The sequence below is a fragment of the Syzygium oleosum genome, unplaced genomic scaffold (genome assembly GCF_021117445.2).
Source record: "Syzygium oleosum isolate NSW1041296 unplaced genomic scaffold, Sole_v2.1 Sole_v2.08, whole genome shotgun sequence".
NCBI classification, from domain to species: Eukaryota; Viridiplantae; Streptophyta; class Magnoliopsida; order Myrtales; family Myrtaceae; genus Syzygium; species Syzygium oleosum.
In genome coordinates this window covers 7,311,673-7,339,318 of record NW_026607492.1, presented here as the reverse complement: position 1 = coordinate 7,339,318, position 27,646 = coordinate 7,311,673, and the positions used below count along the sequence as shown (strand labels likewise).

At 37.7% G+C, this 27,646-nt stretch overlaps 4 protein-coding genes and 2 long non-coding RNA genes across 6 annotated transcripts; all 6 read left to right on the top strand.

Annotated features, from left to right (window-relative positions):
• The first annotated feature begins 1,545 nt into the window (after positions 1–1,545).
• LOC130138727 (uncharacterized) lies at positions 1,546–2,721 on the top strand. The gene is made up of 3 exons (XR_008817043.1): positions 1,546–1,668; positions 1,752–2,474; positions 2,641–2,721. It is a non-coding gene; the product is annotated as an uncharacterized LOC130138727 (long non-coding RNA).
• A 177-nt stretch (positions 2,722–2,898) lies between these two features.
• On the top strand, positions 2,899–4,092 carry LOC115665556 (uncharacterized). Its single transcript, XR_008817044.1, has 3 exons — positions 2,899–3,104; positions 3,243–3,512; positions 3,954–4,092. It is a non-coding gene; the product is annotated as an uncharacterized LOC115665556 (long non-coding RNA).
• Positions 4,093–11,333: 7,241 nt separating this feature from the next.
• Positions 11,334–13,455, top strand: LOC130134587 (protein DA1-related 1-like). The gene is made up of 4 exons (XM_056313931.1): positions 11,334–11,480; positions 11,914–11,990; positions 12,100–12,158; positions 13,099–13,455. Exons 1-4 carry the CDS (start codon positions 11,334–11,336, stop codon positions 13,374–13,376), a joined length of 561 nt encoding a protein of 186 aa, XP_056169906.1. The 3' UTR covers positions 13,377–13,455.
• Positions 13,456–14,726: 1,271 nt separating this feature from the next.
• LOC115686098 (uncharacterized) lies at positions 14,727–17,861 on the top strand. The gene is made up of 7 exons (XM_056313930.1): positions 14,727–14,828; positions 15,001–15,076; positions 15,520–15,712; positions 16,487–16,556; positions 16,724–16,802; positions 16,971–17,190; positions 17,744–17,861. The coding sequence occupies exons 1-7, from the start codon at positions 14,727–14,729 to the stop codon at positions 17,859–17,861; spliced, it is 858 nt and encodes a 285-aa protein (XP_056169905.1).
• A 2,887-nt stretch (positions 17,862–20,748) lies between these two features.
• Positions 20,749–22,246, top strand: LOC130138797 (protein DA1-related 1-like). Its single transcript, XM_056313929.1, has 5 exons — positions 20,749–20,895; positions 21,137–21,199; positions 21,311–21,387; positions 21,516–21,580; positions 21,966–22,246. The coding sequence occupies exons 1-5, from the start codon at positions 20,749–20,751 to the stop codon at positions 22,244–22,246; spliced, it is 633 nt and encodes a 210-aa protein (XP_056169904.1).
• A 2,145-nt stretch (positions 22,247–24,391) lies between these two features.
• LOC115686513 (pentatricopeptide repeat-containing protein At5g66631) lies at positions 24,392–27,173 on the top strand. Its single transcript, XM_030611846.2, has one exon. It carries the CDS (start codon positions 24,968–24,970, stop codon positions 26,996–26,998), a length of 2,031 nt encoding a protein of 676 aa, XP_030467706.1. The 5' UTR covers positions 24,392–24,967; the 3' UTR covers positions 26,999–27,173.
• The last annotated feature ends 473 nt before the right edge of the window (positions 27,174–27,646 follow it).

Here is a 27,646-nt window from a genome sequence, read left to right as displayed (position 1 = left end):
ACTAGCCTATCCTACCACCTGTCCCTTTTTGATGATAATGGTGGATGTTAACCCTAGGAACCTAATGTCTGATTGTCTGGCCGAATGTTGTGAGTGACTGTTTTCCATTGTTATGAAATTATTGTTTTGTGCTATTATGATCCCTTCATCATTATCTATTGTCTGGGTTGTTATATTTCGCTCCCGCTTGCGTATTCATGTGGGTATTTCGTTTGGGTCGGCGACGCGTACTGGGATGTCGCGTTCGATACGACCGTCGTAAGGGTGTCGCGAGCCCGTTAGGGTCCGGGGCGTGACAAATACGAAGGTCGCAGCTTCAGCCAAAACAGTCATCTTACTGATCCCGTATGTCTTAAGCCTTGCTAAAAAAAAGCACTAAAGTAAAGACACATGGTCCAGCTATACTACAATTAAAGAATCAAAAACTCACATGGTTGTTATCATAATTTAATCAGTGTGGTCGGTTACTGAAAAGCCATCCTGGTTCTTCAGTGAAATGTTCCAGTCTGGCCAAGGAAGAGAGCCTTGGTCATCCTATATGAAAAATATTATCGAGTCATTTAACATTTCTTGCTTCTGTACTCGTTCGGCCAAGTTTGGCTGGCTCAGTCACTGGTTGCTAATTAGACCAAGTGATCGTGTCAACAGGCAATCAACAATTGTCGTCAAATGGGTTGGCTCAGAAAATTTCTGAAAGGTTCTGCTTCCAACTCCAGGAAACAATCCAACAGCAACGAGGATGGCGACTGGGACGAGTCTCGTGATTTGTCGGTACTTACTGTTGCAATCTATTTGTCATTCATTTTAAGCAAGAAAGAACTAGCTGGTGTTTGGTTGTCATTATTTGCATGCGAAAGTTCATGTCGCGGTAGATTAATGCAGTGTAAACTTTAGATAGAGATTTAATTCGCCTTGAAAATTGCTCATATCATTTGGTGTAGGATGAAGCATTGGATAGTGAGAGAAACGAAACACATTATGCAACTACTCTTTCTTCAGCTGAAGAAAATGAAGCAGGTAAAGTGGTAAACTTGATACAGCAGTTACACTGCCAAGTGAATTGGACTGGCCTACACTGTTGAATGACAAAACATTCGATGGATAACGCTGGATTTCTTGCAACTTTCCCCGTCCCTTTCCTTATTTTCCGAGGCTTGATGTAGAAAATCGAATTTCAATTAACTCAGAAATTGTGATCCTGTAAAGGTTCTTTTAGAAGTATTACTAGGGAAAAGTAAAAGAAGTAATTAAAGGGATGCGCTTTCTGAGCCGTCATATTGCCATTTATGATCAGCCAGGTGAGCGGAAAAGCCTTTGTGCTCTTTGAACTCTACACAGACTGAGCATATCTCAGCAATTTGTCATTTCTTGAACATGGGTTGTATCGTATCTTGAACACGGGTTATACAGCAGAGAGTTCACTGAAATGGCATCTTTTATGAGAAGCAGTTTGTCTGACTCCAGACTACTAATGTTGTTCAGAGGGAGACCAACCATCCGATGATGGTCAGTTGGTGATGAACAATATTACAAAGCCAGCCACTTGGTGAATGAAGATGAGCGGCTCGCCGAGGCCCTCCCACAAAGTTTAGTTTTCAATTCAAATCCTCTGTGGGAAATCGAGAGCATATTTCCCCATTTTCCATTCTCGTTTTATTCTATGGACAGGTAATGGTGCTGTCTGATGAGACTTCGCATCCTTTTTCTGAATATACTGGCCACCAATTACATTGTCATTCTTACAACTACAGGAACATATCAAGGCCATGGTTCTTTGAATTAAACTCAATGCATGATTAATGGAGGGTAGGGTCACTCTGGATTTTTAAAGTTTATATCCTTATTCTAGTTTCACGGCCTTGTTGGAAACTTACCCTGAATAGTTTGAAGCAAAAAAGATCTATCATTGAATAGTTTTCCAACATAAACTTGCATGGTCTGTGGGGTTGTTGATATATAGGCCATTATTTGTTAGAAAACCTTTCTTGCAGAGTTGACCTGATGGAAGTTTTGGAATCAAAATCGACCAACCCATCGAGTTAATCATCTTTTGAAATATGATCTGCATCATTATGGTTAACCACCACATTATGGTGAAGGTCTTGCCATGTCGGTGCTTCCAATTGACATTGTTCTCATGAAGGGTCAATATACTCGAGTTGGTGGCTCAAAATTATGTATTCCGCCTTCTGCTAAGTCTGGAAAGAAATTTCATGGATGCTATGGAGCTAAGTACATTTGCAAATGTTTTTCCCAAGGTTGAAGTTGTTAAGAAAACTCTACACGTATACGTGCATCCTGGATGTCATACTTTCATGCCCCTAGTTGCTTCTTGTTTTCTAACTCAGATATACTAATATTCTGATATAGAAGACATGTTCGGTTTGCTTGTGAGTTGCTCCAGACAGAGATCTAATGGAAGCTGTGAGGATGATGAACATTGTTCTAGTTCCGATGAGCCCAACGATACGGAGGTAATACAAAAATTGTAAGTTGGGAGTATTTGTTTTTCTTGTATTCATTTGTGGTTAATTCATGGGTTGGTTACAATGCACAAGAGGTATAACTGCATAAGTTGGATGCTGGGAATTGATAGCTGCATAGATCAGTGTCAAACAGTTGTAGAACCTCAATGTGCAGGACAAATCAACAGAGAGCGAGGAAGAAGAAACGGACTACCAAATCGCCCTCATTCGTTCCTTCTCAGAAGATGGTCAAGGTAAATCGGACCTTGATTCATGAAACTTCTCCCCGACATAAACCACACTGGACCACGGTTTTAGATATTCCTAAGTGCATATTTCTTCTCGTTGCAGTCACATTGAAAACGTTTTTACTTAAGTATTTAGATTCCTCGACAATCTCTTTACCATGTATCTTTTAGTGATCCTGATTCAGATGAATGGTGAATGTCATTCAGCCGATGATCTCTATGGAGCGGCATCAACTGAGGACTGGGTACAATATGAAGAACTGAAATCGAAGCATGAAGATGATCGACCAGCCCATTTTTTCCAACAAAATTTGGCTTTCGAATCATCCTCACCTTTTGACATTGCAAAAATATTCCTACCTTTTCCGTTCTCATTTTATCCCGATAACGGGTGCCCCTCTATATACTCACTTCTATTTTTTTCAGTACTCTTTACCCAATTCAATATGAATGTTGTTTGTGGGAGAAAAGAAAAAAGAAGAAGGGAGTTTGTTCATAAAAGATTCATTGGCTTCCTTCTATGCTACAGGCAAGCCTTTCGGCATCCCGAATGCATCCATTCTTGTGCTTCCAATGGTCTGCTTACTGATCACGAGGTTCCGATGTAGCTTAGTTTCAATTGAATTACTGCGTAATACTCTAGTTTTATGCAGTTATTGCAAAATCTAGAAATATGTTGTGCTGATAGGTTTTTGACTCTGAGAATGACTACATTGATCAAAATATTGACAAAGACCACCACCTCAACCATCACCGCCACCATCATCCTCGTCCAATATGCTATGTTAGTGGGCAACCTGTAAGAGCTCTTTTTTTGGGATAACGGCATAAATGGTCATTGAATTATGGTTCAATATACAATGGCGTTTCTGAACTTTTAATTTGTCCAATGTAGTCTTTAAACTTTTTTCCAATATGCAATGTCATCCCTGAACTTTTAATTTATTCAATGTGATCCATGAACTATTGGTAAATATCTAATGTAGTCCATAACTATATGAAAATATTTAAAAGTTCAGATACTACATTAAACAAATTAAGTGTCATCAGATTATATTGCACATTGAACTAAATTTCATGGATCATTTGTGTTATTACCTCTTCTTTTGTTTTCCGGCAACTTTTTCTCAAGCCGAATCTGTAAACTGGGTACTTTTAGATATTTGATTTTTTCTGCGATCACCCAAAGTACAAATTCACTAAATCTTCTGTTTTTTTCCTTGCCTTTTCCTGTTTACAGATCCCAGTCGATGCAAATGGCCGTCTTGTGTTCCGTCGACATCCTTTTTGGCGACAAAAGTACTGTCGAGCGCATAAGAGAGATGGGACACCTTGTTGTGGTTGCAAAAGATTAAAGGTAGGTTCCCTTTCAATTAGATGCCCTCTTATTGGTTAGAAATCAATTTCAAACATTTAAGGACGGATCTAAAGCAGAACATGTTGGGCCAAAATGTCATCCCCTAATAAATAATTTGTTTAGCAATGTATAATAGAGAATCTTGTTCAGAAAATTGAAGTTCATTCTTTTCAATAATTAACCTGTATTTTGATTAGGGACGAGTGGTTTCAGGTTCCGTACAAGTTCCACTTGAAATCCGTGGAACCTGTGTGGAACCCATACAGGTTCCATACTTGGAACCTGGAACTTACCCTTGAAACAGATTTCTAAATTTTTGGAACCTGGAACTTACCCTATCACAGGTTCCAAGTTCGGTTCTAGAATCTAACCAAGTTCCATTTGAATTATTAATTGAACGATTGCAGTGAATCATCACCTTTAATGACCATCACTTGTTTATACAATTCACTGACCACAACTTATATTTAGACACACGAAGAAGTAAAAGTCTCAATCATAAAATGGAAGGTCAGACTAATAGTTCCAGAATGTACACTCGTCATCGAACGCCATGGAATACCGCAGGATCGCGCGAAGACATAGACCAAAAAATATACAAAAACTTGTTCCGATTTCCACCTACCTAGAACCTTCCCGTCAAAACAGGTTTATTAATTTTTGGAACCTAAAATTTACCTGCATACCTTGGAACCTGACAGGTTCCCACCAATCCGATTCTCTGTTTCTAGGTTCTACTCTGGAACCATGCTCACCCCTAATCGTGATCAAAAAATTTTCTTTTTCTCCTTTTAGAAAGATAATGTATTTCACAAAATGCGTAGCCAAGGATATATAATTGTTTCAATAAATTTGTAACTAAGACTCCGTTTGTTTAGCCAAAAATGAGTGATTTGGAAAATCATTTTCAAAAAATGATCGCTTATATCGCTTACAAAAATGAATGAACGAAAAATATTTTCATCGTCTACGTAAAAGTGTAGACACAAATTGTTGTCGGTAAAGAAAGTAGTTTTTATTGACTAATTATTTCAAGCGATACACGCGATCATTTTTTAGGAAAATATTTTTCAATTCACTCATTTTCTATGAAACAAACGGAACCTAACTTAATCTTAGCACAATAGCTCTTAACAATTTTCCCTAATTAGGATTATTGACGTATTAAAATTATTTCTAACTTCTCAATAGATAGTTGTTGATTCCTGAATAGAGACAGGCCTAATAGTAAAGTTCAATCATTCCATATATGCCAAAGCATTAATTCTCATGTTTGGAAATAATTACTCATCATTCTTCGTATTTCACAGTTAGAAGCATGATTGTTGTAAATAAAATAGCTCCTAAAGTTGGATGGTTTTTTGTTAAAAATTCCTAATAATACTTCATTACACTTTGGAATGTAAAGAAATTGGATGACTATGTAAATGTTTTTGAAGAACTGTGGTCTAAACCATAATTTCATCTAAATCCGCCCATCCAAACATCACATACGTGTGAATCTTTACAAATTTGGGACCTAAAAGACAAATCAAATCAACAAAGGAAGCCTCTAAAAGCAACCAGATGTTTAAACTGCTGAATTTTATGGTTTTTTACCAGAAAGTACAGATTTTTTTCATGATAATTTCAATTGGTGTTGGTGAATGTCAAAAATTATTGGAAAAAAAACAACCAATATTATCTAACATTTATGTAAAATTACTAATTTGTTTATAGTTTGCAAAGCTAATCATTGTACTAACTTACTTTCATTTGCATAAGTTACTAACTTATATATATTAACTCTTTTTAAATATTACCAACCTAAATTAGCGTCACTTACCAATTTTTATCTCATTTAGTTACCACATAATGTGGGTTACCAACTCTTATATGAGCGACTTACCGATGTTCATTTGGTTTTTTTTTTTTCATTTGTCAACTTTTTATTGTCATTTTCAAACTTTTAGTTGTATTTCTTCACAGTACCATAAACTTACCAACTCTTTCTAGAAAGTAGTTACCTTAATTAGACCAATTTACCAACTTTTCTATAATTAAGTCATCAACTAGTTTTGTGTTATCAACTCGCATTGGACTTTTTTTTTTGGTCAAAAACTCGCATTGGACTTATTTACCAAGTTTGCTTTTCTTTTAATATATCCTATTTTTTACCGATTTGTTTTTATCTTTCTAAGCTACATCTAACTATAATTTAAGTGATTTATCTACTTATCTACAATTGAGGGACTAATTATGTGTTACCAACTCTCTTTTATTAGTTATTAATGTGCATTTGTTATCTCTATTTCACCAACTATTCTATAGGGTAATTTAATCAAGAAAAAAGTTGGCTTGTCACCGTGATAAGGGTTGGTAATTTCATATAATAATTGTTACTATAAAACATTATTAAGAAAGGTAAATATAGTTGGTGTAATAAAAGATAATTTTTTTGTCAAATATAGGCTTTACACCCTAGAAAAACCCTCAACTTTAGATTTACACTACAAAAAAACTGGATTTTTGCCACGAAAATTTGCGACGAAAAAATTTTCGTTGCAAATTTGCGACAAATTTTCCAACGAAAAGTAAAATTCGTTGGAAATTTCCAACGAAAAATTTTTCGTCGCAAAATTCGTTGGAAATTTCCAACGAAACAATTTTCGTCGCAAAGTTCGTTGGAAATTTCCAACGAAAAAATTTTCGTCGCAAAGTTTGTTGGAAATTTCCAACGAAAAAAAATTCGTTGGAAATTTTCAACAAATTTTGCGACGAATTCAAAAAAACCCGGTATTGTTCGGCATTTTTTATATTCGTTGGAAATTTCCAACGAATTTTCCAACGAATTTCCATTTTCCGGGCCATTATTTCAGTGTTTACAATTTTCGTTGGAAAATTCGTTGGAAATTTCCAACGAATTACAAAAAAACCGGTTACTGTTCGGCATTTTTGATATTCGTTGGAAAATTCGTTGGAAATTTCCAACGAATTTTCCAACGAATTCCAAAAAAAACCCGGTACTGTTCGGTATTTTTTATATTCGTTGGAAAATTCGTTGAAAATTTCCAACGAATTTTCCAACGAATTTCAATTTTCCGGGCAATTACTTCAGTGTGTATAATTTTCGTTGGAAAATTCGTTGGAAATTTCCAACGAACTTTCCAACGAATTTCAATTTTCCGGACAATTATTTTAGTGTGTACAATTTTCGTTGCAAAATTCGTGGGAAATTTCCCACGAATTTTGCAACGAAAACCCGACTTGTTCCTTATTTTCGCGCTCGTTATTCCCACAACTTTCAATTTCCACATTCACTCTCTCTCTCTCTCTCTCTCTCTCTCTCCTTCGCCTTCACCTTCTCCCTCCGTCTCCCCCTCTGCCTCCCCCGCCGCCCCCCCTCCTCCTCCGGCTCCGGCGCCATGGACACCAAGCCTCCGACGCCCCCGACGCCCCTGACGCCACCAAGCCACGTCGCCGGCGAGGGCCGAGCTCGCCGGCCATGGCGAGCTCGGCCCTCGCCATGGCCGGCGAGGCTAGGAGACGACGACGGACTTGACGGGCGGCGGCCCCGAAGCCTGCTCCCGCCCCTGCTGCTGCTGCTGCTTCTTCTTCATCTTCGGCCATGGCGAGGGCAGAGCTCGCCATGGCCGGCGAGCTCGAGCTCGCCCAGATCTGGGCGAGCTTGGCCCTCGCCGACGACGAGGCTTGCCTTCGCCGGCCATGGCGAGGGCCGAGCTCGCCATGGCCGGCGAGCTCGGCCCTCGCCGGTGACGAGGCTAGCCCTTGCCGGCGACGAGGCTAGCCCTCGCCGACGACGAGGCTGGCCCTCGCCGGCGGCGAGGGCTATTTTTCGATCAAAAAAAAAACCAAAAAAAAATTTCCACGATTTTTAACTCGACCAAAAAAAAATTTGTAATTTCCAACGAAAAAAATTCGTCGGAAAAAAAAATTCGTTTCCAACGAATTTAGCCACGAGTTTTCCAACGAATTTTCCAACGAAAAAAAATTTATCGCAAATTTCCAACGAAAATTGAAATTTTTCGTTGGAAAAATTTCCGACGACTTATTACCAACGAATTTTTTTTCGTTGGAAAATTCGTTGGAAATTCGTTTTCCAACGAATTTTTCCAAATTTTTCGTTGGAAATTTCGTCGGAAAAAACAAGTTTTTTTGTAGTGTTAGTCCAAATTTTGCTCGAATTTATTTTATCTTAAAAAAAATCCAAACTTTAGGTCCAATTCAAATTTGACCCAAACTTTTCTTTGTCTAAAACAACCCCAGCTTTAGGCCCGTTCTCAAAGCTACCCCAAACTTTTTTTTGTCTAAGAGAAATCACCAACTTTTACTCTAGTCTCAATTCTGCCCGCATTAGCCCTCCGTCCAAAAATTGTCGTTTGTTGTCCCTAATTTTCATATCCTAGAATGATTTCATTTTGGAGATAATTTTCCATGTCACCTTACTGATGTGAATTCGTTATCAACGTGGAAATGCCACGTCAAGTTGGGAGTAGATCACGGGGGTAGATTTGAGAATAGATTAAAAGTTTGTGATGTTTTTAGGAAAAATAAAATAAAATTCGAGGCAGATTTGAGATTGGACCTAAAGTTTTTGGGTTTCCTCTGAGACAGAAAAAAGTTCGGGGCAGATTTGAGGCAAAACCTAAAGTTTAGAATCTTTTCTGAGACAAAAAAGAGTTTGGGGAAGAATTCGGACCGGACCCAATTTGGGGGTCTTTTAGGGATTAGGCCAGTGATATAAGAGAAATTGGTAAATTAACTCAAATAAGAATTAGTAATGCAAAATTAGTTGGTAATTAAAATGCAAAATTAGTTGGTAACTTAATCGTAGAAAATGATTGTTAAGTAAGGAAAATAAGAGTGCTAACTTAATAGTAAGTTGGCAAGTTTTAAAAAAAATCTAAATTATCGTTCGTAAGCGATGCAAATGAGAGTTGATAACCCAAAATTAGTTAGTAACTTAACCAAATAAAAGTTGGCTAGTCACACAAAAACGTTTGGTAATTTATATTAGTAGTTGGCAAGTCTAAGGTGTTGTTATAAAAGGTAAACAAAAATTGGTGAAGGATAGAAATATTTGGTCATAGATAAGAGAAAATACTCTCTCTCTCTCTCTCTCTCTCTCTCTCTCTCTCTCTCTCTCTCTCTCTCTCTCTCTCTCTCTCAAGCTGATAGATACAAAATACTTTCGTTTATTTCATACAAAAATCGCAATTCATTTGTTTGTGCAATTAAATTTTGTATAAACATACATTTCCAGTGAGTACATTTTTTTATTTTCTCATAATGCATAACAAAAAAAATTTATTTCACCTCATAAATTTCCATAAGTTTATAAGAATGAGCATGAGGCGATGGTGGGGCAAATTTTTAGCCCGTGGGAAGAGGACAGGGAACGTGATCTCCCGCCCCACCCCGCCATCCCATCCCATCCCTAACATTGTCTTACGGCATCTATGTTATGAAACTTGTTTGACTTTATAACACCAACCAATGAGTTCACTTTTCGAAACCCATCCATGCTGCAATTTCTAATTATTAGAGTTAGTGATGATACTATAAATGTTATAAATAAAAATAATAAAAGATGGTTTATATTTTTCGTAATGTAATGTGGTGCCCCCGTAGGTCTTGTCGCCCCATGAAAGAGGAACTGCCTCGCCTGTACAGGGCACGGGGCGGTGGCAGGGCAAATTTTCAGCTCGCGGGGTAGGGACAGGGGACGTGATCCCTATCCCAGTCTTGCCCCAAGTCCATCCATATGGCTATATTTGGTAGACAGGATAAAAGTCAGAATAGAAAAACATATATAATATCTTGTATTTGGTTCTTGCTCAAGAAAGGATAAAGTCGAATATAAGGATGATATAACCCGTCAAAAATATCCCATGGGAAACGTGGAATAAATGTGGATATGATTTCTTGTATTTATGATATAAAAGCTATTTGTATTTAATAACAAACTTCTTAAATTAATTAAATTAAATATAAAATAATATTTTGATTCAAATATAAAGAAAGCAAATTCAAATTAACAAAAGAATGGACAATTTTCGTTTTATATATTCCTATTAATATTTATATATTTTAATTTCTTTCAATTCTATAATATATAGTCTATATATTTACATATTTATTATCTATACTTATTATATAGTTTATTATTTAATAATTTTTTTATTAAGGAATGATGGAAGGGAATAAAAATGAAATAAAAAAAGAGGAAAAATAAGTTAATAAAAATGAGGTAGAAGAACCCTGATTTTAAATGAACAAATTCAAACTTGAAACGGATCTTCCTAATTCTCTTTGTCTCCTTCTCTTCTATATCTCTTATTCATGTTAAAGCTTCACAACTCCTCCATAGCTCTCTAGTTTACGTCAAAAGTCCACAAAAGCAGCAAAAGAGTTGAAACTCCTTATTTTTCGTAACTGTGTAGTTCGTATTGAACTTTCCCGAAAATGGCAAAAGAGTCAAAGCCCTATACTTTTTGGAATTGCAAAAGTAACTAATCATGTTTTCTCTCTTTTACTAGATTTGGCATTTTCACTAATATACCTCATCAATGTTGTTGTAGCCTGTTTACAATTTCTTGTCATAATCGAATCTATCACTCTAGAATGATGCAATGATCCCCTTTTCTATTTAAGATGTAGATCATGCAATAATTATGAATCAATTGATGGAGGTTACCTTCATTTGTGCATTTGTGATTTCTTTACCAATAAATATGTGAAATCATTACTATCTCTATTTGTGCATTTTTAGGTTCATTTACCTCAATATGCCATTCATACCAAACCATGGTTACGATAGGATATGAAAATATCCGATTTTATTACCACGATTCACCAAATATTAGATATGATATAGCAAATCATTTTATTTTATATCATATTCTATCCAGTTCTATTTGGCTAGAAATCCAAGCGACCAAACGCAGTCTATGTGACTCCGTTCCCTATTCTCCATGTCTTATCATTTCTTTGTTTTGTCCATTGACCAGCTATACATCATTTAGAATTATTTGAGATCACAGGTCCTCATGTGAGTAGCCTACTTCTATGCATGTCTTACAAAAAAAAAATGATTAGATTATTTCGTTCATGTTTACCAACTCTCTTTTAGCTTGCCCAAACTCCCCAACATTTGAGAGAGGTCGCTAATGATTGTGAAACATTGTGCAGCCTAGAGGATCGACGTACTCAATCCTGAGCGACGATCGGTGGTTATGCCCAGAATGTCATGACTCTGCAGTAATGGACGATCATGCATTAAAACCTCTCGAACGTGAAATACGAGAATTTTATGAACGCCTAGGAATGAAAATCCACCAGAGAAACATTCCATTATTATTGGTGAACCAGCAAGAGATGAAGAAAGACAAAGCCCGATGCCAAAAGAACGTAAGATGAAGTTCCACTTATAACTATAACCATACTTCTTAATCTGGCTGGTTCATTTATATGATTCGCTTGCTTAAAGACTTGTTTACCCGATCGCTTGGTAAATTAATATAATTGCCCGCACTGTCTAGCGTTATTCTAAGGCATCATCAATGAAATTCCGCTAACTTTATAATGTCTCGGATTCCTAAGCTAAGGAATTGCTAAATTTCTCATCCCACGCTCCTAACCAAAGTTTCTGCTTCACACTGGATAGGATCATCATCGACCGAATCAGACATTTGGCCGTACGTTGTGGAAACCCCTTCATATTTGTACCGTATGTGCTTCTTTGCACTTGAGATTTTCTCATTTTTCACATTGTTTACTTGTGTCAATTTAGCAACAGAGTGATAACCTTTTTTTTTTTTGGTCGACTCCCATTTCATTTCAGACTGTGGAAGGAGAGGATCATATTCTAGTCGCCCACTCAAGAGATCTAACCATAAGAGTTTGGAAAGGTTTCCCGAGGTACCTTCCTATAATTATAATTTCAAATTAAGGTCACATCAAAAAGTTCAAATTAAGACTTGCTATCTTTGATAAGAGACTTGAAGAGAAAATTTGATCTTTTCTACAGATTGTTCACAGGGCAAACCCTCGCTCATGAGATGATGCATGCCTGGCTCACACTTGAAGGTTCTTCTTTTGATTGCGATGTAGTTTTTTACTCTAATCTTAACCATAATATGTTCGAAAATATCCACTAGTCTTTTAAAGTTAGCTTGCTAGGCTGTGTCTTTGATTTAATTCTCGACACCACACTTCTAAAACCCTAGCTATATTTTCTAGCAAAATAAAACAAAGACAAAGACAAAGAACCCTAGCCTAGTGATCTATTTGTTGAGATGCACGTGTGAGACGTGTTAGAAAATTCTCATTTTGGAAAATTTGTATGGTTAGTGTGGAGCAGTTAATATATTTTAATTGGTCCATCACTCATTAGCTTAACCTTTTGAGCGAGGGTAAGTTTAACTAAACATGTTGATAGGCTCAAACTTAGGAGCTCTCTTGGCAATCTCCTTGGTGAAGGTATTGGATACTGCTGCGCACTTCCAATAAATAGTATAAGAGACAATAGTTGATTGGTGACCCGTTTCTAATATGTATCGGTATAGATAAAGAGACTAGAGATGAATGTGGGAGATTGTTGAGATACGGAGAATTTGTATAGTGTGGAGTAGTTAATATATATCCTAATTGGTTAATAACACATTAACTTAAGTTTGAGTGAAGGTAGATACAACTGGATTTGTTGACATGCTCGGACTGATGCTCCTTCCTAACAATCTCCTAGACGACGAAGGTATCCGATTTTGCCGCGCTCTCCCAACACTATTACACTGTCTATACCACACATTATCGTGCTTTAACATCCCTATGCGACAAACAATAATAAGAGATTTTTCGTAAAAAAGAAAGAAATCTAATTAGTTAGATTAGTAAATTGCCCCTTGTTTTTTTGGGGGACAGAATCTGACAAAAAAGTGTGATGGTGCAACTGACTACATGAAAAGATATTCTGGTCTTTCCTTGGGGACATTTGGGTTTTGAACTAGAGAATTGGTATGTTTGGCAGGTTATCACGATTTAGATCTCGTGGTCGAAGAAGGCCTTTGTGAAATTTTGGCTCACATGTGGTTGGATTCTCACATACGGTCCATGTCCAAGAGTAAAATGGCACTATCTCCAGGGTTTGACTTCCAAAAACGGCTTGCCAAGTTTCTTCAGCATGACATCGAATCGAATCCTGATACTGTTTATGGCGATGGGTTTCGAAAGATGAAAAGGGCGACGGACATGTATGGCCTTAAAGGCACACTCGACTACATACGTATGACAGGAAGCTATCCTTGATGATCTATATGCTCTTATAAAGAAATTTTTCTTGTTTATACATGGTCTGTCTAATGACTGATTATGAGTTTGGCTCAGTAATAAGATGAAACATTGGCCAGCTTCCTTTTGTGATTCAATTTTCTTTTGTATTCTTTTGAATTGTATTCGGTTCGACTAAGAGTTCCTTGAGTCATCTTCTCCACATGCTATCCTAAGAAAGGGAGATGCATGTGTGGATCCGGAGAACAACAGAGATTCGGTATATGTAGGCATGTTTCAGGACACCTATCTATTTTAAGCATTCTTTTAGCCCTTTGTTTATTTTTCCAAACTTCTTTACTGCTTATTGTTATTTTTTGGGTTTTCTTAAGTCATCTACGGTTTCCAGAGTACTTAATTATTCTTTTTAGAGTATCGGACCGCTTTTGACATAATTATATTGGATAGAGTTCTGAATTCCGCCTTTGAATGTTATTGCGCCTTTGTGCGAGTTCCGGATTGATTTGTTTGTATTTTTCAATCATTTTTTGCTGCGTCAGCTGCTATTAGAGCCGGCAAAATCGCTAGAGAGTGAAGCCAAGTCTGGTGTCGACCCAATGGGAGAAACTCTCAAGCTGACAAAGATCAGGCGATACAGACCTTATGGACATCTATTATTCGTCTCCAGGCATCCCAACGAACCATGAAGTAAAATCTGCAGGGAACTCAAAATACGCTTATGGAGCAGCTCGCTCTGGTGAAAACCTGAATAGGGCCAATGAAGTGGTGCCGTGACTGAATAATTCCCGCAGCCAACCGCTCAAAGAACTCCTTCCGGTGGCTTGAAACAATCGGTCAACCGGACTACCAAGAGGAATCTAATTTGGATGGGGATAGGCGAGGAGATTATCTCAGAAGTTAATACGGCGGCTTCAGCCAAAACAATCTTGTTACTGATCTCGTATGTCTTAAGCCTTGGTAATAAAGAAATAAAGGCACTAAAGACATAAGGTCCAGCTATGCTACAATTAAAGAATCAAAAACTCACACATACATAAAGTTCACGAATCAAAGCCCACAGGTACAGGTAAGATAATATTGTCTTTGGTGGTAATAAACAGCCATGGTTGTTATTGTAACTTAATCAGCGTGGTTCGGTTGGTGAACAGCCATCCTGGTTCTTCGATGAATTAAGTTCTATTTGATTAAATATAATCAGGCCAGTCTGGCCAAAGAAGAGAGCCATGGTTGTCCTATATGAAAAATATTATCGAGTCATTGAACATTTCTTGCTTCTGTACTTGTTCGGCCACATCTGGCTTGCACAGTCACCGGTTGCCCGTTAGAACAAGTCATTGTGTCAATAGACAATCAACAATTGTCTGTCAAATGGGTTGGCTCAGAAAAATTCTGAAAGGTTCTGCTTCCAACTCCAGGATACAATCGAACAACAACGAGGATGGCGACTGGGACAAGCCTTGTGATTTGTCGGTACTTACTGTTGCAAATCTATTTGTCTTTTCTTTTAAGCAAGAAAGAACTAGCTGGTGTTTGGTTGTCATTATTTGCGCCTGAAAGTTCATGTCATGGTAGATTGATGCAGTGTACACTTTAGATAGAGATTTAATTCAGCCTTGAAAATTGCTCATATCATTTGGTGTAGGATGAAGCATTGGATAGTGAGAGAGAAGAAACACATTATACAACTACTCTTTCTTCAGCTGAAGAAAACGAAGCAGGTAAAGTGTTAAACTTGATACAGCAGTGACACTGCCAAGTGAATTGAACTTGCCTACTCTGTTGAATGACAAAACATTCGATGGTTAATGCTGGATTTCTTGCAACTTTCCCGGTCCCTTTCCTTATTTTCCCGGGATTTGATGTAGAAAATCGAATTTCAATTTACTAGGAAATTTTGATCCTGTAAAGGTTCTTTTAGAAGTATTACTGGGGAAAAGTAAAAGAACTAATTAAAAGGATGCGCTTTGTGAGCCATCATATTACCATTTGTGATCGGCCAGGGGAGCGGAAAAGCCTTCGTGTTCTTTGAACTCTCCACAGATTGGGCATATCTTAGCAATATATCATTTCTTGAACATGGGTTATACAGCGGAGACCTCACTGAAATGGCATCTTTTATAAGAAACAGTTTGTCTGACTCCAGACTACTAATGTTGTTCAGAGGAAGACCAAGAATCCGATGATGGTCAGTCAGAGACTGGTGATGAACAATATTACAAAGCCAGCCACTTGGTGAATGAAGATGAGCGAATCGCCGAGGCTCTCCCACAAAGTTTAGTCTTCAATTCAAATCCTCTGTGGGAAATCGAGAACATATTTCCCCATTTTCCATTCTCGTTTTATTCTGAGGACAGGTAATGAAGCTGACTGCTGAGACATCGCCTCCTTTTTCTGAATATAGTGGCCGACAATTACATTGTCATTCTTACAACTACAGGATCATACCAAGGCCGTGGTTCTTTGAATTAAACTCAATACATGATTAATGGAGGGTAGGGTCACTCTGCTTTTTGAAGTTTACATCCTTATTCAAGTTTCACGGCCTTGTTAGAAACTTACCCTGAATAATTTGAAGCAAAAAGGATGAATCATTGAATATTTCCAATATAAACATGCATGATCTGTGGGGTTGTAAATATGTAGGCCATTATTTGTTAGAAAACCCTTCTTGTAGAGTTGACCCGACTGAAGTTTCGGAATCAAAATCGACCAACCCATTGAGTTAATCATCTGTTGAAATATGAGTTGCATCATTATGGTTAACCACCACATTATGGTGAAGGTCTCGCCACGTCGGTGCTTCCAATTGACATTGTTCTCGTATAGGGTCAATATACTCAAGTTGGTGACTCAAAATTACTAGTCCGCCTCTTGCTAAGCTTGGAAAGAAATCTCATGGATGCTATGGAGCTAAGTACACGGGCAAATGTTTTTCCCATGGTCGAAGTTGTTAAGAAAAATGTACACGACATTAATCTAGCATATTTCTGAAAATGTCCTCCTCTACATGTATACGTGCATCCTGGATGTCATGCTTTCATGCCCCTAGTTGCTTCTTGTTTTCTAACTCAGATGTACTGATATTCTGATATAGAAGACATGTTTGGTTTGCTTGTGACTTGCTCCAGACAGAGATCTAATGAAAGCTGTGAGGATGATGAACGTTGTTCTAGTGCCAATGAGCCCAACAATGCAGAGGTAATACAAGGAGTATAAGTTGAGGGTTAATTGTTGTTCTTGTATTCATTTGTGGTTAATTCATGGGGGGTTATAATGCACAAGAAGTGTAGCTGCATAAGTCGGATGCTGGGAATTGATAGCTGCCATAGATCAGGGTCAAATGGTTGTAGAACCTCAATGTGCAGGACGAATCAACAGAGAGCGAAGAACAAGAAAGGGACTACCAAATCGCCCACATTCGTTCCTTCTCAGAAGATGGTCAAGGTAAATCAGACCGTGGTTCATGAAACTTCTCTCCGACGTCAACCACATTGAACCACAGTTTTATATATTCCTAAATGCATATTTATTCTCATTGCACTCACATTGGAAACCTTTTTACTTAAAAGTATTTAGATTCCTCGACAATGTCTCTTTTCCATGTATCTGTAGTGATTCTGATTCAGATTAATGGTGAAGGTTATTCAGAGGATGATCTCTATGGAGAGGCATGGACCAAGGACTGGATACGATATGAAGAACTGAAATCGGAGCATGAAGATGATCAACCCACCCTGTCTTTCCAACAAAATATGGCCTTCGCATTATCCTCACCTTTTGACATTGCAAATATATCCCCACCTTTTCCGTTCTCATTTTATCCCGATAACGGGTGCTCTATTCACTTCTATTTTTTTCACTACTCTTTACCCAATTCAATATGAATGTTGTTTGTGGGAGAAAAGGAAAAAGAAGAAGGTGAATTTGTTCACAAAAGATTCATTGGCTTCCTTCTATGCTACAGGCAAGCCTTTCCGCATCCAGAACACGTTCATTCTTATCCTTCCGATGGTCTGCTTGCTAATCAAGAGGTTCCGATGTAGCTTAATTTCAATTTAGTCACTGCATAAACACTCTAGTTATATGCTACCATTGTAAAATCTGGAAATATGTCGTGCTGATAGGTTTTTGAGTCTGAGGATCACTCTATTTATCTGAACAATGACAAAGACCACCACCTCAACCACGACCACCACCATCGTCCTCGTCCAATTTGCTTTGTTTGCGGGCAACCTGTAAGAATTCTTGTGTTCTTTTCAGCAACATTTTCTCAAGAACAATCTATCAACTGGATACTTTTAGATGTTTGAATTTTTTATGTGATCAACCAAAGAATAAATTCACCAAATCTTCTGTCTTTTTTCCCTGCCTTTTCTTGGTTACAGATCCCAGTGGATGCAAATGGCCGTCTTCTGTTCCGTCGTCATCCTTTTTGGCGACAAAAGTACTGTCGTGCGCATGGGAGAGATGGGACACCATCTTGTTGTTGTTGCAAAAGATTGAAGGTAGGTTCCCTTTCAATTAGATGCCAAAATATCATCCACTAATAAATGATTTTTTAAATTAATGTATAATAGAGAACATTGTTAAGAAAACTAAAGTTCATTCTTTTCAATAACTAACCTGCATCAAGTTAAGAAAATTTCTTTTTCTCCTATTAGAAAGATGATGTCTTTCACAAAATAAATAGCCTAGGATGTATAGTTCTTTCGAAAATTTTGTAACTATAACCTCATCTTAGCACAATAGCTCTAAACTATTTGCCCTACATCACTAATTCTTGACTTTTTGGGATTATTGACATATTAAGATTCTTTCTAACAATTCAACAGATAGTTAATGATTTCAGAATTGAGACAGGCGTAACAGTAAAGTTCAATCATTCCGTATATGCTGAGCATTAATTCTCATGTTTGGAAATAATTACTCATCATTCTTCATATTTCACAATTAGAAGCATGATTGTTGTAAATATAGCTCCTAAAGTTGGATGGTTTTTTGTTAAAAATTTCTAATAGTACTTCCTTACACTTTGGAATGTAAAGAAATTAGATGAATATGTAAATGTTTTTTATACTAAGGTCTAAAGCATAATTTCATCTAAATCCGCCCGTGCAAATATCTCAAACGTGTAAATATTTACAAATATTGAACCTAAAAGACTAATCATACCAGCAAAGTAAACCTCTAAAAGCAACCAAAGTGCTGAAATAATTTCGTACTGATAAATTTCAATTAGTGTTGGTGAGCGTCAAAAAATGGTTGGAAAAAGAACGACTAACACTTTCTAACACTTACATGAAATTACTAATTTGTTAATAGTTTGCAATTACTAATTTTTGTACTAATTTACTTTCATTTGCATAAGTTAATAACACTTTGACTGTATTAACTCTTTTATGAAATTATCAACTTAAATTAGAGCGACTTACCAAATTTTGACAAATTATATTAACAATATTAATTTTGGATTATCAACTCTCTTTTGAGTTATTTACCAATGTTATCGTTGTTTTATAATTTACTAACTTTTCTATTTAGTTACCAAATTTTGATTTACCTTAGTTTTTTTTTCATCATTTATCTTAGTTAGCACTCCCTTATATTTATCAACTCGTTTTTGAAATTACCAATCTAAATTAGTGTGACTGAGCAATTTTTATCTCATTTAATTACCACATAATATTGGATTACCAATTCTTATTTGAGTTACTTACCACTATTCATTTGGGTTTTTTTTCAATTGTCGGCATTTTATTGTTAGTTACCAACTTTTAGTTGTATTTCTTAACAATATCTTAAATTTCCAACTCTTTTTAGAAAGTAGTTGCCTTTATTAACCGATTTACCAAATTTTCTCTAGTTATGTTACCAGGTAGTATTGCATTATCAACTCTCATTAGACTTATTTATCAAGTTTATTATTATTTTAATTTTTTCTATTCTTTACAAATTTTTATTTATCTTTTTAAACTACATCTAACTATAACTTAAGTGAATTATCAACTTAGACTAGTTCTGTGTTATCAACTCTTTTATGTTAGGTATTGATATGCATTTGTGTCCTCTATTTTACTAACTATTCTATAGGGTAACTTAATCGAGAAAAAAGTTGTTTTGTCACTGTGACAAATGTTGGTAATTTCATATAATAGTTACTATATGCAAAGTATTATTAAGAAAGGTAAATATTTTGTTAGCATAGTAAAAGACAAGTGTTATTTTATTAGATATAAGAGAACTTGGTAAATTAAAGAAAAGCAAACAAATGTTGGCAATTAACTCAAATAACAGTTAGTACTGTAAAACTAGTTGGTAACTTAATTGTAAAAAATGATTGATAAGTATAGCAAATAAAAGTGGTAACTTCACAGAAAGTTGGCGAGTTTCAAAAAAAAAAACTAATAGATTGTAAGCAACTCAAAAAGAGAGTTGGTAACTTAGAATTAATTGGTAACTTAGCTGAAGAAAAGTTGGCTAGTCATACAAAAAAGATTTGTAACTTGATATAGTAGCTGGTTAGTTTAAGACGTTGTTAAAGAAGGTAAACAAAAATTGGTAAATGATAGAAATATTTGGTCAAAGATACGAGATATACTCTCTCTCTCTCTCTCTCAAAAATCCCAATTCATTGTTGTCTAATTAAATTAGAAAAAAAGTTCTATAAACATACATTTCTACTTTCTAGTGCATACATTTTTTTTATTTTCTCATAATTCATAATAAAAATAATTTTCACATAATGGCTCATAAATTTCCATAAGTTTATAGGAATGGGCAAGAGGCGGTAGTGAGGCAAGTTTTTAGCCCGCGGGACGAGGACAGGAGACGTGATCCCCCGCCCCGCCCGTGCCCATGCCCGTGCCTAACATTGTCCCAGAGCGACTATTTCATGAAGTTTGTAACTTGTTTGACTCTATAAAACCAACCCATGAGTTCATTTTTCCAAACCCATCCATGCTGCAATTTCTTATTATTAATTAGTTAGTGATAATATTATAAATGCTATAAATAACAAATAATAAAAGATGGCAAATATATTTCGTAATGTAATGCGGTGCTCCGTGGGGCCCCGTCGCGCCATGAAAGAAGAACCGCGCACCTCATATATTTCTCTGTTTTGCCTATTGACTGGCTGTACATCATTTTGAAGTGTTTGAGATCAGAAGGACCTCACATCAGTAGCATATTTCTATGCATGCCTTTACCCAAAAAGGATTAAGCTAAATGCCTTCATGTTTACCAACAATCTGTTTTAGCTTGCACAAACTCCCCAGCAATTGAGAGAGGTCGCTAATGCTTGTGAAACATTGTGCAGCCCAAAGGATCAACATATCCAACCCTGAGCGACGGTCGGCGGTTATGCCCAGAATGTCGTGACTCCGCAATCATGGACGATCAGGCATTTAAAGCTCTCGAACATGAAATACGAGAATTTTATGAATACTTAGGCATGAAAGTCCACCAGCGAACGATTCCGCTATACCTGGTGAACGAGCAAGAGATGAAGGAATCCAAAGCAAGAGATGGAAAGAATGTAAGACGAAATTCGGTTTATAATTATCGTCTTGCTTCTTAATCTGGCTTGCTGTTTTATATGATCCGCTTGTTTAAAGACTGGTTTACCCAACCGCTTGGTAAATCAATGTAATTGTCCGCTTTCTAGCATTAATATTCTATGGCATCATCAATGAAATTCCACATAATTCTAAGCCAAGAAATTGCAAAAAGTTTTCATCCCACGCTCCTAATCTGAGTGTCTGCTCCGCACTGGACAGGGGCATCATCGACTGGACGGGACATATGGAAGGACAACGTCGTACGTTCACACTATGTACACCGTATGTGCTTCTTTGCACCCGAGATTTTCTCATTGTTCACATCGTTTACTAGTGTCAATCTAGCAACAAAGCGGTAACCTTTTCTTTCTGTTGGCTCTGTTTGAATCTTAGAATGTGGAAGGTAGACGACATACGCTGGTCGCCCACTCAAGAGTTGTATCCATAAGAGTGTTGTATGGTCTCCCGAGGTACTTTTCTCCCCTCCCAATTCCTACCAATTACAATTTCAAAGTAAGGTCTCATTAAAAAAAAGTACAGATTGAGACTAGTTATCTTTGATTAGAGACTTCACAAGAGAAATTGATGTTTTGTACAGGTTGTTCACAGGGCAAATCCTCACTCATGAGATGATGCATGCATGGCACGTACTTGAAATTGACGGTGCGTCTCTTGATTATGATGCATTTTCCACCTCTAATTTTAATCATAATACGTTCGAAAAATCGACTAGTCTTTTAAAGTTAGCTTGCTAGCCTAGTGTGATCTATAACACTGTCGATACCGCACATTATTATGCTTTAACTCCTAAGATCATTGATCGGGTAGTTAAACGTTTTACCCCTATGCGACAACTAGGAGCAACAGATTTTCGTAACGAAAAATAAAAAGAAGAAATCTGGTAAGCAGATTAGTAAGTTGCCACTTTTTTTTGGGATAGCATCCGACCAAAAAGTTTAATACTTCAATTGACTTCATAATAAGATGTTCTGATCTTTCCTTTGGGACATTAGGGTTTTGAACTAGAAAATTGTCATATGCTTGACAGGTTATCACAATTTGAGTCTTGAGGTCAAAGAAGGCCTTTGTGAAGTTTTGGCTCACACGTGGTTGGGTTCTCAAATCCGGTCCATGTCTAAGAGCAAAGCTGCACCGTCTCCACTGTTCAACTTTGAGAAAAGGCTTGCCAAGTTTCTTCGGCATGGAATCGAATCAAGAACCGATCATCCTTACGGCACTGGGTTTCAATTAGTGAAAAGGGCGACGGACATGTACGGCCTTAAAGGCACGCTCGATTACATCCGTATGACAGGAGTCTTTCCTAGCTGATCTATACATCTTTTCAAGAAATTTCCTAGCCGATCTCTTCGTCCAAGTATAAACCAAAAGCCTGCTTTATGTTTGGCTCGGTAATAAGATGAATGTGTGTGTATAAGATGCTAAAAAAATTAGCCGGCTTCCTTGTGATTCCATTTTCATTTGTATTGTCATGAAATTTATTCGGTTCATCTAGGAGTTGCTTGAGCCATCTTCTCTGCATGCAATCCTAAGAAAGGGAGATGCGCATCCGTGGGCTAAGAGCAGAACAGAGATTTGGTTCCCACAACACTAGATGCAGACATATCATATTTAGGTCACCCAGTCGAGTTTTCACCTCACGTATTATCTAGCTCATGACATTAGCAGGAGTTTCCATCAGCTCGGGTTTTACCTGCTTAGTTGATCTTCCTGGTGACATAATATTGTTCTTGACAAATAGGGAAATTTATCGATTGATTAAGCGGATGAGCAACAACTATCCAAAGGTATTATTTTGTAACGTGGACGTGGCTGCAAATGACTTTTTGGAGTGTTCAGATAGGCAGATGATCAGTTAGGCCGGCTCAGACCATGGGTTTACACTGTGTTCAGTAAATAAGTCATAACTTTTGATCTAAGAAGAGTTACAGGAGCCATGATAACAATTCGGAAAGCTTGTTTTGAGAGAAATGCTGTGGTGAAAAGGGTTCTGCATTTGTTGTCATTTTGGGCCTCAAAATCCATTAGTGTTAGGGCGGTATTTCTTCCCTCAGTTGAAGCTTGACGTCAGAGAAATGATGTAGTTTGATCTTGTCCGACGGAAGGCTAGATGCTTAATATGGGTTTGTACACTCCCGTGTAGTGTTGTTATCTTTTTGGAGAAGTTTGTGGTATTTGTTTGGTTCGTCCGTTGATTAGAGCAGCACACCTCACCCACAAACGAATGGCCAAACTGATGCGATTAACCCTACTTGGGAAATTCGATCTGAAGTGTTCATGAGGGGAACCGAAGCAATGGGATTTCGCTTTAGCTCAGGCAGAGTTAGCGGACAACAGCGCGATTCGTTCAGCTACAGGGAATATCCTTTCTTTGTTGTCTACAGGAGATGTCCTCGCCATGTGCTAAGTCAGCCAAGAAGAGCATATAGCAGCTCAAAACTTGGCAGGTGCAGTCGACTCAAGAGGCTGTCAAGCAGAAACTAGGGGAGGCTAACGCCAAGTATAAGCTTGCTGTGGACCATTATCATAGGAAGAAAGTGTTTGCTACAGGTGACTGATGTGCTGGTTTTCGTGCGAAAAGAGCGGTTTCCAGTGGGTCACTACGGTAAGTCCGAGCCGAAGAAGTACGGGCCATACAAAATTAAGCAGCGGATTAATGATCATGCCTATTTAGTGGATCTTATACATTCGATGAGCGTTTCTTCCACTTTAATGTTAATGTTGCTGATATTTAGAGCCATGGTACCCCATTTGCAATTGTTTTTTAGGCCTCAAAATCAATCATTATGTTAGAAAATTCAACTCAAAAGCTAAATCGATAGATGAATAACGTGCTTTAAAAATAAATATTCAAACATTCCTCCTCACACTTAGACAAAATATAAATGGGAGACAAATAATAGGTCTAGAAAATCTTTGATATAAGACACTGCTCAGTTCCAATACCATGTTTGAAAGTTCAATCCAAAAGTTTAAACTTACGAATTAAGAGAAACCACGTGAATATACAGAACATATAGAACCCGTTGTCAAACGATATGAAACAATATTTGGTTTATGCATGTTTTAAGACACTTTAATATTTTAGGTCTATTTTCTACATTATTTTAGCCTTTTGTCCGTTTTTACGAATTTCTAGACCGCTTAGAGTTTTTATAAGTTTTTCCATATCTCCTAAAGTATTATTTTGTTTTTAAATTTTTTGAGTATTGGACAGATTCTGACGTAAGTCTACATAATACGGATTGAGAGAGTTTTTTCTCTCAAATTTTTAGCAAATGAGTTCTGCAAGGATACCCGTAAAAGGAAAAGATAATGATAGGCTCTTTAGACATAATATTCAATAAATAACTGTGAAAATGCCTTATCTATAAAGGTTCGATCATAATCATTCATTTTATAAATTTCGTAGAATAGATATGGATGGATCCTACCAAATAAACGGTTGTGATGGATCCGTTTCGCCGGACCCGGGTCCATACGAGAAATTCCCCAAAGGAGAGGGTGGTCCGTGATTTCAGTGCGAACCTTCAAAATTCCACCCGGCTCGTAAACCCTTTCGGCCTTAGTAACCACCAAACTGTTCTCTCGTCGTCTCCTCCTGAAGAGAAATCACTGCGGAATTCATTCCTTTTCGTCACATTCTCGCATAGCCGCGTCGTGGGTCATCTCCAGTCTTGCCTTTCCTAGAGGGGATGATTACGTGCCTTGGTGAGAAGTTCAGGAAAAAAATCGTTGCCTGCACCGAAGATGTTTGATGTTTTGCCTGACAGCAGAGTCCCTCTCGTTTTCGCTCCAAACCTTCGTGATGATGTTTGAAGGCAGATACAGTATATGTTTCGGCTCTTGACTGCGCCCGGTTTATGCTTTCACCCTCTTCCTCGTTGTGGGTTTTGTGTTGCTGAGCGCGTCCTCGTCGAAACGTTTATCGGCACAGCAGGTGTTTGATGCATCCAGTCAATTCGTCTTTCACTTGTAATGTCGTGGTAGCCGAACCCATCATGACGTTCAGGAGCGAGTTTGATTTGTTGTATGTTTGACGTTGGAATTTGTCGAAAGCCCATGTTCCGCAAGCATTTCTTTTCTGCTGGAACTGGCATCCTGTCCACGAGCTTAAACCAGCAGACTCGCTTATTTTCTCGTGACCCTTTCCCTAGCAAGGTCTCGCACTACCTCTATAGAGCCAGAATTATTGACTCCATAAGGCTTGTGCTTCGATCGAATTCCCAGAGTTTGCTTACGACTCTCTTGAATGACCGCCTTTTGGACTCTTTTGTTGTCACTCACGCTCTCCGTTCTGCTCCTTCTGCTGATTCGGCACTCTCAGTAATTGACGTTCTCGAATCAAATTCGAACTTTAGTCATACACAAAGTACCATTTACGCCTTGGCCAACATTTTGGCCAGATCAGGTCGAAGGAAGGAACTTGATGCTTTGGTTGATGCCATTGATGCCAGGAGCTTTAAAAATGTTCGGGTTAGCCATATGAACCTTATGCAGTGGTATGCAGCAACTGGAGACATTGACTCAGTTCTTGATACGTGGGATAAGTATAGAGAGTTGGACAGACATGTGTGCACAGAATCTTATAACATTGTCATGCGCCTTTATGCAGAAAACGGTGAAGATTCCAAGGCTGTGGAGATATTCCATAGGATGATTGTGGAAGGAGCAAACCCTAATTCTAGAACATATACAAATATTATTGAGCACCTTGTGAATTCTGGGAAGCTGGATTCGGCACTGGAGGTTTTCAGTGTTTTACCATTAATGAGAATCAAGCGCACATCGAAACAGTTCTCAATTTTGGCAGAGGGTCTTGTAAGTGTTCGAAGGTTTGATGACGTGAAAATTTTACTCAGCAATATGCACGCTGAAGGGATGCTGCCTGTTCGAGCTCTGCTTTGCTCGTTGCAACATATGAAAGAGGCAGGATGTATTCATGAGAACGATGAAATTCTTTCTGAAATGTTGCCAAATGAGAGGATAAAAAGTATCGAGTATTTTGTGGATGGTACTGAAGACGACGACGACGACGACGATGAGGCTGAGGATGAGAAGGAGTATGGTGTTGCTTGTGATGTCAATGAGGTCAATGGGGTCAAATTGAAACCATGGCTAGATCCTAGAGCTTTGGCAAATGCCTTGCAGAGTTGGAGCCCCAATGAGGTTTCGGAATTGGAGAATGCAAAGTTTGTGTGGACAACTCGCTTGGTTTGCAAAGTCCTTCGAAATTTCAAATCTCCAGTGGCAGCTTGGAACTTTTTCTGCTGGGTTGCTTGCCGACCAGGGTTTACTCATGATGTTTACACAGTGCAGAGAATGATGACCCTTTTAGCACGACATGGGCATGTCCAATTGGTTAATCAGCTGATGGATAAAATTAGACAGGAGGGACTAAAGCTTCCATTCAGTACCATTAAATTGATTATCGACTTTTGTGGCATTTCGAAAGATCCTGATTCTGCTTTGAAGATTTTTCGTCACGATAGGACTCTCTGTGGTTCTATTTCGAAGTTTAAGCTGATGGTTCTATATTCATCATTATTACGGACATTGACCAAGTGCAGTAGGAGCTCTGATGCTCTTGAGGTGCTTGATGAAATGATTTTAAATGGCATTTGCCCAGATATTCAAACTTTTTCTGGTTTGATGGATTATTTTGCTAAGCAAGGAGACATCAAAAATGTGCAGAAGATTTTTGGAATGGTTAGGCAGAGCGGCATCGAGCCAGATGCTTACGTGTTTAAGGTTTTGATACATGGTTACTGCAAGTGTGAAAGAGCTGCTCTTGCATGGAGGGTGTTCGAGGACATGAAAAGCTCAAATCTACTTCCTGATTATGCCACGAAGGAGCTGCTAGTGAAAAGTCTTTGGAAGGAAGGCAGGAGGAGAGAAGCTGCGATTGTAGAAGAAAGTTGTGAGGAGATAAATGATTCTCTTCCTCTTGCTTTACGTGGTCATATATGGACTGTGAGCTCAGCCAACCTCAGTCAAGTTTATAACGTCTATGCAAGTAGTTTTATGTTAAGCTGTGATCCAACATCAAATGGGGAGGGCTAGTTATCTACTGTTTTTCTAAGTTGCATTCTTCACAACAATCTGAAAAATGTAATTGTTACTTCTGTTAGCCCCTGGACCAAGTTTAGTTCTGTCAAGTCATAGCTGACACGCTTAGTCTGTCACATAATGGAGCTGCAGATGGAAGCATAATGTAATCTAATATCTTTTTAATTTATTTTTCTGTGCGGATGCGAGCATAATGTAATTTAATTTCTTTTGAATTATGTCTTGTTTGAGGGAAACACCAATGTTGTTGTCCTGCATAGTTGCAGTGGTATCTAGTGCCAAAATCTACATATACTAGTACTTGCGTTGAACAGATATTTTCCATATTAAAAGAAATTATTTGAAGTCTGTTTACTAACTACTGTTAGTCTTCATACTGTATCATTCTTTCTGTTTTGGTCTTTATTCATCTACAGACTTCATGTCAATCTTAGACTGGAGATGTGGTCATCTGTCTATGAATGATCCAATGGTCTATGCTAGAAGATCTTGTTGCATTTCCCAAATTGGTTCTCATTATCTACGGAGACCGAGTCTGTATATGTTTGTACCTTTCAGGATATCAGAAAGCACTCTATTTCAACCAGCTGAATCATCTTCCCGTGCATGCTTCGTATGTTCATGGGGATTTGTTCTGACGAT

What these genes read in the sequence shown, in the direction of transcription:
- LOC130134587 (XM_056313931.1), top strand. Translation starts at nt 11,334, where the DNA reads ATGGACGATCATGCATTAAAACCTCTCGAACGTGAAATACGAGAATTT. An exon ending in GTTTGGAAAGGTTTCCCGAG is followed by an intron (nt 11,991 to 12,099) that starts GTACCTTCCTAT and finishes TCTTTTCTACAG; the next exon opens with ATTGTTCACAGGGCAAACCC. An exon ending in TGCCTGGCTCACACTTGAAG is followed by an intron (nt 12,159 to 13,098) that starts GTTCTTCTTTTG and finishes TATGTTTGGCAG; the next exon opens with GTTATCACGATTTAGATCTC.
- LOC130138797 (XM_056313929.1), top strand. Translation starts at nt 20,749, where the DNA reads ATGGACGATCAGGCATTTAAAGCTCTCGAACATGAAATACGAGAATTT. An exon ending in GTGTTGTATGGTCTCCCGAG is followed by an intron (nt 21,388 to 21,515) that starts GTACTTTTCTCC and finishes TGTTTTGTACAG; the next exon opens with GTTGTTCACAGGGCAAATCC. An exon ending in GCACGTACTTGAAATTGACG is followed by an intron (nt 21,581 to 21,965) that starts GTGCGTCTCTTG and finishes TATGCTTGACAG; the next exon opens with GTTATCACAATTTGAGTCTT.
- LOC115686098 (XM_056313930.1), top strand. Translation starts at nt 14,727, where the DNA reads ATGGGTTGGCTCAGAAAAATTCTGAAAGGTTCTGCTTCCAACTCCAGG. An exon ending in ACAAGCCTTGTGATTTGTCG is followed by an intron (nt 14,829 to 15,000) that starts GTACTTACTGTT and finishes CATTTGGTGTAG; the next exon opens with GATGAAGCATTGGATAGTGA. An exon ending in TCATTTTATCCCGATAACGG is followed by an intron (nt 17,191 to 17,743) that starts GTGCTCTATTCA and finishes TCTTGGTTACAG; the next exon opens with ATCCCAGTGGATGCAAATGG.
- LOC115686513 (XM_030611846.2), top strand. Translation starts at nt 24,968, where the DNA reads ATGTTTGACGTTGGAATTTGTCGAAAGCCCATGTTCCGCAAGCATTTC.